This window comes from Cynoglossus semilaevis, chromosome 20, assembly GCF_000523025.1.
Source record: "Cynoglossus semilaevis isolate Cse_v1.0 chromosome 20, Cse_v1.0, whole genome shotgun sequence".
Classification (NCBI taxonomy): domain Eukaryota; kingdom Metazoa; phylum Chordata; class Actinopteri; order Pleuronectiformes; family Cynoglossidae; genus Cynoglossus; species Cynoglossus semilaevis.
This window is the reverse complement of record NC_024326.1, coordinates 6,867,724-6,880,678: the sequence shown is the minus strand read 5'-3', so window position 1 is coordinate 6,880,678 and position 12,955 is coordinate 6,867,724. Positions and strand designations below refer to the sequence as shown.

Below are 12,955 nucleotides of genomic sequence, written 5' to 3'. Positions count from 1 at the left end.
CTACTAGTACTACTACTACTGTGTCTACTGACAAAATAAGAGCAAACTGTTTTCTTACGTAAAATAATGTAAGCAATTGATACTCGGTTACAATAATGCATGAAATAATTAATTATGCTGTATACTGTATTCTGTGCATTTTGTTCATTTGTAAGCGATATATATGTTTACGTAAAAGTATTCTTATTTTAATGTATTATTGCTAAAAAACGGCATGCATTAGTATAGAATTAGTTGTAAATAATCAGATCAACAATACTTACTATTGTTTTTAAATATATATATAAGGGGGAGGAGTGAAAAAATCAAACCACACCGGATAAGACAGAGTTGTTTGACGTTTTTTGAGTGATCAACGCATCAAGATACGATTGGTTAACTTCTCGACCTATGACACCCCTGAGCAAATCGCCTGAAATCCCGATGAAAGATTGTCCAATCATATGCCTTCAGTCTGCTCAGCGATGCTGCGAGTCTGGTGCGTTTGAGGGTGGGGTGACTCAGCCGGAAAACAGCTACTTTCCATTTTTTAATACACCTGAAAACCTGCAGAACGAAGCTCACTGGTGAGTCTAAATGCACTGATTACTGAAGTTTAATATTTGTTTAATTTCTAAACTAACAACACGGTCTTTGCGTGAACAAAAACAAAAGCGTGTAGACGTGGTCGTGTGGTTGACGCCGGTATGTGATGTTAGTCAGGGTCAGGACATATGTCGGCTGTCACTTTACTTTATCAGTGCAACGCTGCTGACATGGATACATTTAGCAAAGTGTGAATTCTAAACTGAAGATCTAACAACAACAATTGAAATAAACCTCTTCTGCTTCGCTGTGCAACTAGTATATTTTCCAGTCATTCTCCCAGTCTCTGGAGTTAGCTTCATTTACAGCAGCTAGCTGCCCCGTAAAATACTGTAGCACAGATGGGAACAAGCGCTCTTTCAAGACAATGTGGGAGGATAAAAAGGCAAACTGATTGACAGGATTAATGCAATCGACAATATTACCGAGTACCACGATAAATGTTTACGTCAAGTGATCGTGGGAATGATTTTATTGATGCATGCGTGAGGAAACAAATTCAAGTGTTTCCACAGGGATCACTTGATTTGCTAGAATGAAACGCTAGTTGTACCCCATTGCGTGGCTTTTACGTTGCAGAGTCGCTTCCTCCTAATGTGGTGTTTTGAAGTGCCAAAGATTTCCAAAGTGTATCAGTAAAATACGAAATTCCAATATTTTATTAGGATAAAACATTTAGTGCCACAAGTGCTCCTGCGGGGGCATTAAAAAAACAAGAGGCAGATATAAAGTAAAATAAGAGGCATAAAGGAGATGCATATAAATAAGTAAAGTAAGAAAGATAATAAAATTAAATATTAATACTCATGGTCAAATGTTAAATACAGCAGATTTTGCTATTTGATTTATTATCACTTCCCACAAGATCAAATATTTCACAGTAGAATTAGATGCAGAACAGAAGAAGTGAATTAAGGGAAAGTTGAAGAAAAAAAATGTAAATTGCTGAAATTTCCTTGTGTGTCTTCGACTGTAGGTTCCTCTCACCTTACCAACATATGGTGCTTTATTTAAATCATGGGAACTTTCCTCTTTCTAGAATAGACCAAACATTTGAAATGGGCTGTATGCAGTGTTGCCTCTAAAGCTGGCTAGTGATGAGAGAAACTGATGTCATAACTGTTGAAAAAGGATTGGTTCCAGCTGCCAGGAAAGATGTTCATGCACCAGCTTTTGTTGGACAGCTGGCAACAACCTTGTGTCCACTTTGGACTAACGCTGCATGTTAGTCCAGCTCATATGGCCAATTAAAAAAGGGGAGAAATGGAAGAACTAGCCAAAAAAATACTACTTTGTGCTTGCTGCAGAGTTTTCTGGGGCCGCCATCATGGTTGACCAAGGGTCTTAAGGGGCATTTTTATTGACATTCCAGGGTGTGACTAGAGAATGTGAGAGGGAAAAGTATGAGTGGAGTGCATCTGTCCTCTCGTTTTCAAACTATGGTTGCAATTTAAACCTAAAGAATTCCATTGGAAGAATTCAGCTGGTTTAATAAGAGACTCTATCACGTAATAGCAGATGCAATTTAAATGTAAATGTGTTAAATATTTTTCTAGTGTGCAGGTCTCAGTTGCTTGTTTAAAGTCATTGCCTTATGTGTATAACATGATGTCAATTTTGTACATTAGCATCCATTAAATGTGAGGATAGCCATTAAAGCATGATGGGAAACGGCACATGTGAGTGGACGTGTTTGTTTTAACCGTGGTGTCAGATGGAGAAAAGCCTTCTTCATAATTTACTGACTCAATAGATTTTGTCTATACTCAGATTAACAGTGCACTAAATGTTGTATACAATAATGACAATATTTTGGAAATGTTGAGTTTTCATATAAAATATTTAAGATTCTGTTAAGAATTTAAACACACAATAGCAGTTATGGTAATGAGTGTGTAATAGTGAGTGCACGTGGTGACAGAAGTCAATAATAGTGAGTGCACGTGGTGACAGAAGAAGTCAGTGTTGAGGAGAGCCATTGTTATCATCCTTTGTTCTTTTACTTTCTATAAATAAATATATTTGGTTACAAAACTAGCTCTATGTTTAATTAAAAAGGACCAACAAAATGAATGATGAAGACCCTAAATTAGCTGTTGTTTCCACAACCAACAGGCAACAAAATGTTGTGAAAGGTCCTTAAATTAGTAAGTTTACATAAAATATTACATTTATTTCAAATGCACCATCATCAAATGTGACAACACAAAGCATTAGAAAATTATTTTCACTCAGAGATAAGCACTTTTTTAAATGGATGTCTGAGGGAGCCATGCTTGAAGTGCCTGATAAGTACTTGAAGAGCTTGGTGAAAGTATGTATAAACATGAATGGTACGAGCTAACACTAACAGGCTGTAGCACATCATATATTTAAGCTGTTATGACCAATGTGTTTTGCATTATGACGGCAGGAAACATTGTTATAACATTAACATTATAAGACAACATCAGAGAGATCAGATTGTTGAAATGATCAGTAGCAGTCGAACTGCTCCACTTGTCCTTATTTGAAGGTCATAAGTCTTGAAACAACATAGTCCTTATGTTCTTATTTTAAATACCTTAAGCTGGCGGCTAATCCATGTGTGACTTGTGGTTGGTGATTTTAGGATGATATTAATTATTCTTTGCACACAGATTAACTGGAGTAATTAACTACATTCTCATGGCTGATTTTATTTTAATGGCTTTTGACACCATGAGTGTATTGAACTTGTGTGCAAAAGGTGTCTCATTAAGTTTGGCCATGTGGTGGCAGTAGTGGTATAGTTAAAATGACTGCATATATGTTCGACTGTATTGTCCAACATATAATCTGTGTAGTCACACATTATACAAATTAGGTATAAACAAATCACTAAGGTTTATCTTACTCCAGTTGTACGACATGATTTCTTAAAAAAAAAAGTTTCCCTGCTGAGTCGAGAAAAAGCTCAGGCATCACTTCACAGAATCTCAGCTGCCCTGTGGACTGACAAATGCAATATGGACTGATGTATTGATTTCAAAATACACACCTCTTTTCTAGCTGTGCTAGAATTTCACAGAATATTGATAGAGGTCAGTAGGACAGGTCAGTAAACATGCAAACAATTTGTTGCATATTGCAACACATTTTAGAAAATGTCTTTCCTTACCATGATTTTCTACAATAAAACCTAAATAAAAGTCTTTTCAATATTTATGATAACTGTATGTTGCCAAAGAATTTTTTTGGACACAGATGTTATAGTGTGCATTGCATAATGCACTACATATTTGCTTGGAATCCATGCTACTAATGAAAAACAAAGTTAACCATAAATAATAGGCTAGACGTAGTTATATTAAATTCCTGGCAGGCAACATGTCCATGTAGTATTAGCTGCTGCAACAGGCCACTGCTGTTTTGGAAGCTGTTATTTTTCCATCATTCCTTGTTATGCACTGGGACTAAAACTTGAATATATAAACAAAAAGCAGATAATGTGAATAATATTTAATGATTAATGAAGTTTTGCTTGCAAACTGCATGCTAAGGTTTTTGACTGGATGTGTCCAACTCTCTGCATTTTGTAACAACATGTTGGCTAACATGAGAAGAGGCAGTTCATCTTTTACTGGTTGATTTTATGATTAATTGGACATGCAGCTGACATAAGAGGCAACAACATGAGACAGCAAACGCTATAGTGGTTATTGAGGTTATAAATGTTAATGATTTTATTCATAGTAAGTTGAGTCAATAACTACTGTAACATATCTATAAAGCATTAAATAAATGTATATACACTCCTTATGAATGTGGAACCCATTTATTACTATGGACTTTAATCAAAACAGCCTTATGCTACATGCATACCATGTGTTATCATTACCTATAGTAACACTTTAATCATTTTTGATTAATGCTTGTTTTTATCTGCTGGTTGATGCAGTGCCAGGCCAAGTGTTTGATTGTGAGCTATGGGTTATTATGGGGAAATAGGATGGGTTGCATTTTATTCTTTTAATCAGATTCGTGTTTTTTATAAGTGGCGTCGCAAAAACATGACAAAAACATTCGCTTTTTCATTGATGTGAGCTGTATCGATGATGTTCAAGCCCAGCAGTGATCAATGTAATGTGCTGTTGTGCACTGAAATAGCCCACCATTAGGAACAGATAGCCAGCCCCGGTGATCACGTGGTGCAGGGTGCTGCAACGTCACTACTAGGGCATAGATTGGGAAGAAGAAGCAGACAGAGGCGAAGAGACCCGGAGCTGCAGCACTTTCTCGGCGTTGGCATCCATCCTTCCTCTTGTTTTCCTGTTTTTGTTTTTCTTTTCCTGGCCAGACAGAGAACAGAATATCTGTTCAACATTTTGCAAACCCAAATGCCCGGTCCCACCCAAGCCCTTTCCCCAAATGGAGAGAATAACAACGACATCGTCCCGGACAACGGAACCAACATCATTCCTTACAGGAAAAATACAGTGCGAGGGGAGCGCGCCTACAGGTAACGCAGTGAAATACCGCATGTGCTGTCATGTAGGAATTAAAAAAGGAGGATATAATATACGAGACGCGAGGCTGCACCGTGGCCTCCTACTCCTCCACCTCCTCCTCCACCTCCTCCTTGACGTGTGTCGGTGTTGATCTGCACTGGTCCGCTCATCTCTCCCTGTTGTCTCACGGTCTCCTCCTCATGTTAGCTGATTCACTCTCACGTTGACGCAATGTAACCGTCTTTCTGCTCGTGTGTGTCACGTAATGCTCGCAGCCGGTTTGTGTGCGTTTGGAAGGAGTGGTGTCAGTTTTTTGGAAGGGTGGATAAAAGAGCTGCAGCTTGTCAAATGACAGGAGAACATCGACTGCCGCCCCCGCTAGAATATTCCTACGGTGACACAGCACCGCTACCTCTTTCGATTCCTCTGTGTGTTGTTACCATGGGTGCACGGTTTGAATGAGAGTCGACCATAAAAGTCATTCATGTCCTGCAGCACCAGTCCGGGTTTCCCCCATGTTTGACTCCAGGCATCAGCAAAGCCCCGGAGGCTATCCTGGCAGGGCTAACAAAGCCTGCTAGCAGCACATATGTACATCCGCTTTGTTGACATGAGATCCCCCAGCCCTCCTTCCTTCCTCCCCTCACTTCTGCAGTGCTGACATAGCCCTAACTTTAAGGACAAAATGTAGAGAGCCCCTATGTGTAGAAAGGGACAGTGTTGACGATTGAAAGAGAGTCAGTGTTTATTAGTTACTGCTACAGTCCAAATGAAAAGACATGCAAGATCCTGTTTACTGTCATCCAAGGACACCTTGATGTCAGGCCTAAAAAAATGTCCACAAATGTTGGCATTGTACAACGGTGACATAACGGAGTTTGCAATCACAAGAATGTGTTTAATATTGACTTGAGTCTGCAAAGCTTTCCATTACATAGTCCTAGTGAGTTATAAACTATCTGTATTTTATCACTACATATTAACTGTCATAAAATGTGCTGAGGCTGTACAACTGGTCTGTCCATAAAAACATAGAAGAGTCAAATAATTCTGCTTGATTATTCTAAGCTGTGGTCAAAAACTTGTCATTGTTATTTTTCTAGAATGGTACAGTAAGTCATCGTTTCCTTCGAATAGGTGTGAGAAACTCTGTCTTTGAGCTTTGGAGATAGAATCATGTTACAACCACATGTGTATGAGGATAAGTCAATAGAATATTTTAAATAAGTATTATTGTATCTCTGTTTCAGTTGGGGGATGGCGGTCAACGTATATTCTACCTCAATTACCCAGGAGACTATGAGCAGGCATGACATCACTGCCTGGGTGAACGATATCCTCTGCCTAAATTATACGAAAGTGGAGCAACTCTCCTCAGGTGAGAACCGAATTAAACCCACACCAACCCACCCACACCAACCCACCCACCCATTTTTAAACAGACCTTTTCAGATGTTTTGGAGATCAAATTGTTTTCTCTATTATAGCAACTTGTGAACACAAGTGCACCTCTGCCTGGCTGAGAGTTTTCTATAAATAAACTTGTAGCCTGCCATGTTCTCTTGCTCTGACCATGTAATCCAATTTCTCTCGGCAGACACAAATGCAGATTGGCACAGTCATGCATGGTTCTTTCCTATTCCGTGCATGGCTCTACTTTTTTCTTGCCATGCAAAGAAGGAACATGCAATAATAGTTTTCTTTTTATAAAAATATGCTTAAAGTCTTGACATAGAGAAATGCTGCCCTGCATTTTGTTGTCCAAGAGGATTTTGCCAGTATTAAACAAACATGATAAATCCAAGCTGGAGCTCATATGTCCAACTAACTGTTTACTTAATCTTTAGGAGCTGCGTATTGCCAGTTCATGGATCTTCTCTTTCCCGGCTGTATCAGTCTTAAGAAGGTGAAGTTTCAAGCTAAACTGGAGCATGAGTACATTCACAATTTCAAGCTGTTACAAGCATCGTTCAAAAGGATGAATGTGGACAAGGTGGGTTTTAAAAATAACTTGTAATTAAAAATCAATGTTTTATTTATTTTTTTACTGTGAAATTATTAGCACCTCTGTCTTAATTTAGATCATTCCTGTGGAGAAACTGGTCAAAGGCAGATTTCAGGACAATCTTGATTTCATCCAGTGGTTTAAGAAGTTCTTTGACGCCAACTATGATGGTAAAGAATATGACCCAGTTGAGGCAAGACAGGGTCAGGATGCCATCCCACCACCTGATCCTGGTGAGCAGATCTTCAACCTTCCGAAGAAGTCGCACCATGCAGCCAGTTCCCCTACCGCAGGTAGGTCTGATTTTGCTTAGTTTTCAATGTAGCTTTCAAAAGAAACTAGACTACATCAGGTCAAATACACAGTCAGTGGAGTTTTTTTTATTACACATTTAATGTTTGGAGAAACTATCTAAAAGGTTTCCCCAGCTGCACACCCACTCACTTACAGTAGGTACACCTTGAGGAGTCCACTGTGATCCCATCACAGATCCTCAGTCGTTAAGAAAATCCTCCAACGATATGCAAACCCTGCTTTGTTTATTATCTTTAGACAGGATCATGATGCATTGTACACCTGTGCTACAGTGAAGGTGAAACTCTCAGCAGAGATGATAAGAAAGTTAGATGACATATACCAAAATAAAAAGTCTCCTACATAGAAAAACAGTGACATAACCATCAGTTATTGATATAAAAAATTGTCCTTGACAATTTGCTGTTGATTCCTACTGAGGCTGTTGACAAATTGTTGCACCTACGGTCGAGATATGAACTGTTACAAGAATGTCTTAATCAGTGCTGCTGACAAAATTCCCTGCAGTCTTTCTTTTACAATGTTGATTTCAAATTTTAAAACATGGCAATGGCTTTGACTATTTATTTATTTATTTATTTTGTCTACAGGAGCATCAAAATCAACCTCTACAACCCCTAAGTCAGCAACACCAACATCCCGACCTTCATCAGCCAAAAAGATCCCTGCACCACAAACTCCGAGCAAAGGAGAGAAAGAACTGGAAGCACAGGTCACACAGCTAACCGATCAGGTTGGTAAATGCTTGTGTAAATAAGTTGCTCAGAAAACTGAAGCCAAATCACTTTAAACTTAATCAGTTTTTTTAATTAGGATTCTTTTTAAAAAGTGGGAACTTGATTTGAATAAAACACAACACTTAAACAGAGGAACAACGAAAGATTCAAAGCAAAAGCTGTTCAGTTTTCACACATTTGGAGTACATACTCAGTTTGTTCATTATATGTGTGTCACAGGGTAAATGTACCTGACACATTTCTATCAGTAGACATAACGGTTCATACTGCACAATCATTAAAGAGACATCCCATTGTTTATCCTATGCATTATCTTGAAATACAATACAGTCTGCAAGTAGAGCTTTACTTCCATACACTGACTCTGTGCAAGGTCGAATGTGTGTTTTCACCACGGCTCGGCAGGGGAGAAACATTAGACATGTAAATGTATTCAGAGACCTCTGTCCATGGCTGAGCAGGTTTAAATGTAGCTCTCACAGATACACACGGTCCATTTAGGTAGTGTCTGTGTATATTTAATGTAATTGGTCTACTATCAGCCTTAACATGATCCTGCAAATGTAGACAAATCCAAGGACAGCTAAGGTCAAGGTGAACTAGAGTCTACTTGGATGACGTGACCAGCAGCCAAACCCAATGAACTACACTGAGTTATTCAGTCTTTTGAGAGGAGTGACATTCACAAAGCTATAACCAGGAACTATATAGCGGAATTTTCTTTTTACCTTATAATAATGACCACAGACTAATTTCCAATAACAGATTGATTTTATTCTGTGGATAATTGTTCTTCAAAAGGTTTCAATGCTATCTAAACATCCTACAAAACAGTCAAACGTGTGTGTTTGTAGGTGAATGAATTAACGTCAGCACTGGAGGGCGTGCAGGGCGAGAGGGACTTCTACTTCAGTAAGCTGCGAGATGTGGAGATGCTTTGCCATGATCACAATGAAGAAAATGCTTCACTTGTGCAGCAGATACTGGAGGTCCTTTATGCTTCAGACGAGAAGGTTAGTCATTTACTGACTCATCATTTTTCCCCTTTAATAACCATTAATGAGTCAGCCTATTTTCTACTGGTGGTTAAATAGTTGCAGCATGTGTCTAATGACGTGTACTGAAGCATCAGTGTTCCTTTCTTTGTCTAGGACAAGGCAGAGGGGGCCGAAGGTGATGGGCAGGAAGAAGAAGAGCAAGCAAATGTGGACACGGTAAACGATCAGGAGGAACAGGATGAATACTGACTTCCACCCTCTGTCTCCACAGTTACATCCGTCTTTTTAATATGTGAGAACTGTTGAATGGATTTTTTTGTCTCATGGTTTATGTTTTTGTTCTCCAAGACTGAGCACACAAAGCAACCCCCCGAATAGAAGCACCATCAGGTTTTTTCTTATTTTTTTTGTATCCCTCTGCTCACTGCTCGATGTTTTCTGTGACTTTTGGTGAACTGCTGTGGCAGGCTTTCAGTGATGTCCTCCACCAGCAGACAAGCTCCGACCATCACACAAGTTTCCAAGGACTTTATGTGTACAGGAAACAAAAAAAGTCAATTCAAATCATGTTGTAGATGTGACGTAATGCTAATGTTTAGACAGGTAACGGTTACCTGCCAGTGCAAGTGTTAACTTCCCAGCTTTTATCCTATTTTAATTGTTTTTGTTTTAATTTAGCATATCAACAATATTATCCACCTGAATGCAATAAGCAAAGCCCTGAAAGGGCTCATAGTAGCTCTTATTTAACCTCCCTCCATACATTGCACTGATATTTGACTCTGTATTGGACAATCTGTCCATAGACCTTCACCATATTTATTATTGTAAAGCCTTAGAAATTGTGTAAGATTCTGAATTGCAACTTCATGAAGGAGGACGATACATTATTGTGAATAAAAATGTAGTGTATGATGCCAACGTATGACTCTTTGACACCTGTTCTTTGCAAATTACACAACATGTCCGATAATCTGTACGCTCCACAGTGTGTGTCACAGAAACAGTCATGTGGACTAGTCTTACTATAATGCAGCTTTTAAGTTCAAATCTCGTCCGGAGCCTTGGGTGTGTCAAGATTCCAGCTGTTTGGTTTATCGAGGGGTTTATTATTTTTTAATCATAGGTCTTAGTGATATGGCTCAGTTCATTGAGTAATTCTGTCATACTGTATTCCAGTAAGTACATTTATATCCTTTCTTAATAGTGCATTTACTAATATTGAACTGGGCAGCGCACCATGGCGCTTTGGTCATATATTATTGTGTAAATGAAAAGGAATGTAAACGTGTACTGTCAATAATTAATGAATGGTTATTTCTTTTTCATGTCCCACTCATTATGCATTCCCCCCGAAAATGTTGTTGCATGTTTGCATTTTATTTGTGAATAACTTGATCGGCTTTTTACTTATTTAATAAAAAACAAAACACAATGTGTAAAGTGAGCTTTTGTACGTTTGAAATGCTGTTGGAACAGTGTTGCACTTGACCATTTTGCTGAAATAAAACTACATTGAGAGTCTACACAAAGGGTCATCATATTACTACAGCTTTTTATGAGGTTCAACGACCATTATAGTAACATTAATAAGATTCCTGAAGATGCAGTGGATGACCTTTTTCAGGTGAGTGTAATTATATAGAGTGTATAGGTTATGCATTTAATCTGTTTCTTTAATTTACACTGAACTCGAAATACATTTCTATATTTATTCGATCTATTTAGGACGTTTCCATATTCCATACTGAACCAGCATTTCCTATTTAGATTTTTTTTCCCAGTAAATATTTTTGGTTTGATGACGGATAAAAAAAGGTGCTGCACACCTGTGTGTGCTTGGTTGGTAAATATGATTGAAAAAAAGAATATCATCTAAAATGGGAAGACTAGGGAAATCATGTTGCCCGCCCGTCTACGTTAGACGCTGTAAAATAATCAAACACACCCCTTTCTTTTAGATTGAGCAACAGCTACAAGTTATTTCTTCATAATAGTTAGCCTGTCATTGCAGTGAAATAATGAAGAAAACATTGCAGGGCCACCACGGTAACTTGAACAAAAGAATGCACCCGTCTGCTGTTAGAACTGCAGCTGCAGTGTGAAGTTGTTTTGTTTTTTATGTGCCGCTATGTCTCACAGAAAGGTAAGCAACTCGCGTGCTAGCGTTAGCACTTAGCAACACTTGACTTTTGGTCGTTTCTTTTAGGCATATACTGTAATATTAATTTGCTGCACCAAGATTTCCATTTTGAACTTTTTAATACGCAACTAGGATAAAATGAGCGCTACTGTCTACACCAATGCTACCTTAACAGTACAAATCACAACAAGTTTTATTTGTTGCAAAATATTCGCCTAAACCTACTTTAGTTTACAAACACGTGATGCTTTCTCTTTAGCGTAAACGGTTGTCTAGGGACCTGCAGTGCGTTTTGTTCCCGGACGATGCTGCAAGTGTTGGACATGATGTAAGGAAGGAGTCCGCATCTCTTTCGTCCACCTCCTCTGCCAAGAGCTGGGAGAAGTGTGGGGACAGTTTTTTGGAGTCTCCACAGGTAAAAATCAGTAAAGTTTTTGTATGTGTGTGTGTGATCATTTAAATGTCAGTGTATAGCACAAACTACATCATAATATTAGGATGCATAATAACCTTATTCGGGTTGTAGGTTTTTGTCAGTACTCTTTGTTATTGTGCAGCAAAGACATTTTGCAAATTGCCCTTCAACAAACTGCACATAAACCACAGGAATAAGGGGTGGATGAGAAAAGACACTGGTCAAATGTACTTAATAAGGTGTATTACTGGCTAATATTAGAGGTGTTCTTTTTGTTTATTGTGTTTGAATTTTCATTTTTTATTCACAGACTCCAAAGTCGTCAGGAAAACCTCTGTCCATCATCCGCAAGTTGATCCCTTCTACAGGTAATGTTTTTTTCTCATGTTTTTCTCAGTAAATGTTTGAAAGAATGCGTGTTGAACTATGCTGTATTGGGATATGTGTTTCATTGGAAATATATTTTGTTGCCCAGGGCAGACACATGAGGACCCAGTGGATATTGCATGGAGTGACAGTGACAGTGAGGAAGGGTCTGATTACGATACCCGGGAAAAGCATCAAATTTCAGCTGATGCTCAGCAGCAGCAGCAGCAGCGTCTCCATCCAAGACCCTCTACGCACATCCAGTCTTTTACCAAAGCACTGTTTATGAACGTCACTGATAAAGGTAAATTGTGTCAAATATATATATATTTAAAACCTGACAGACTTATGGCCTATGAAACAATCAATCTGGCTGTAAGATGATGTCTTTATCTAGAACTCACCCATATATTTAACACAAGAACATTTGTAAAAGAATAGAATAAGCTCAACAATATATTAGATGTTTTTCAAGAAGTTCTGGGTGTGTTTTGTTAATCAACTTGCATAAAACTAAATCAACTAAATTCATTCAACAATTCTTTTTAACTGTGGTCTTTTAACTTACTCCATTTAAATTTGTTACTTTTACCACATACACCTTTTCCTCAATTGTCTGTAAAGGAAATATATAGATAAAATATTATATTCCTGGAAATAAACATAAATATTACACCTTTTTTTGCTAATCTAGGAATAGATGTGTTGTCATTTAAGCAGCAGTGCAGTTATTGCAGTATCTACAAATAGGAAGATTAGATTTTTCATAGAAATGAAACGACATGGCTTTAGTGTATGTATTTACACATGGTGTTGGCATGAAGTATGACTTAAAATACACAAATCTGTCATCAATTGTTGTCACTACACTACTCTACTCTATCATGACCTTTTAGCACAATTGTTTACAGAGAGATCATCC

The 12,955-nt window shown here is 38.2% G+C and overlaps 2 protein-coding genes across 3 annotated transcripts in view; both read left to right on the top strand.

The window, feature by feature from the left end:
* The first annotated feature begins 444 nt into the window (after positions 1–444).
* Positions 445–10,635, top strand: mapre2 (microtubule-associated protein, RP/EB family, member 2). Of its 2 annotated transcripts, none has more exons than XM_008334330.3 (7): positions 445–566; positions 6,305–6,432; positions 6,902–7,047; positions 7,136–7,352; positions 7,965–8,107; positions 8,966–9,124; positions 9,263–10,635. In XM_008334330.3, exons 2-7 carry the CDS (start codon positions 6,312–6,314, stop codon positions 9,356–9,358), a joined length of 882 nt encoding a protein of 293 aa, XP_008332552.1. In that variant the 5' UTR covers positions 445–566; positions 6,305–6,311; the 3' UTR covers positions 9,359–10,635. The 2 variants fall into 2 exon arrangements, with proteins under 2 accessions (XP_008332552.1, XP_008332551.1); XM_008334329.3 differs by lacking the exon at positions 445–566 and adding an exon at positions 4,502–5,065.
* Positions 10,636–11,018: 383 nt separating this feature from the next.
* Positions 11,019–12,955, top strand: part of spidr (scaffold protein involved in DNA repair) — a 31,001-nt gene continuing 29,064 nt past the window's right edge. Inside the window, exons 1-4 of the mRNA XM_008334328.3 lie at positions 11,019–11,255; positions 11,512–11,667; positions 11,978–12,035; positions 12,143–12,337. Of these exons, the coding sequence (XP_008332550.1) occupies positions 11,241–11,255; positions 11,512–11,667; positions 11,978–12,035; positions 12,143–12,337 (424 nt within the window). The 5' untranslated portion in view covers positions 11,019–11,240. The remainder of the gene's footprint in view (positions 11,256–11,511; positions 11,668–11,977; positions 12,036–12,142; positions 12,338–12,955) is intronic.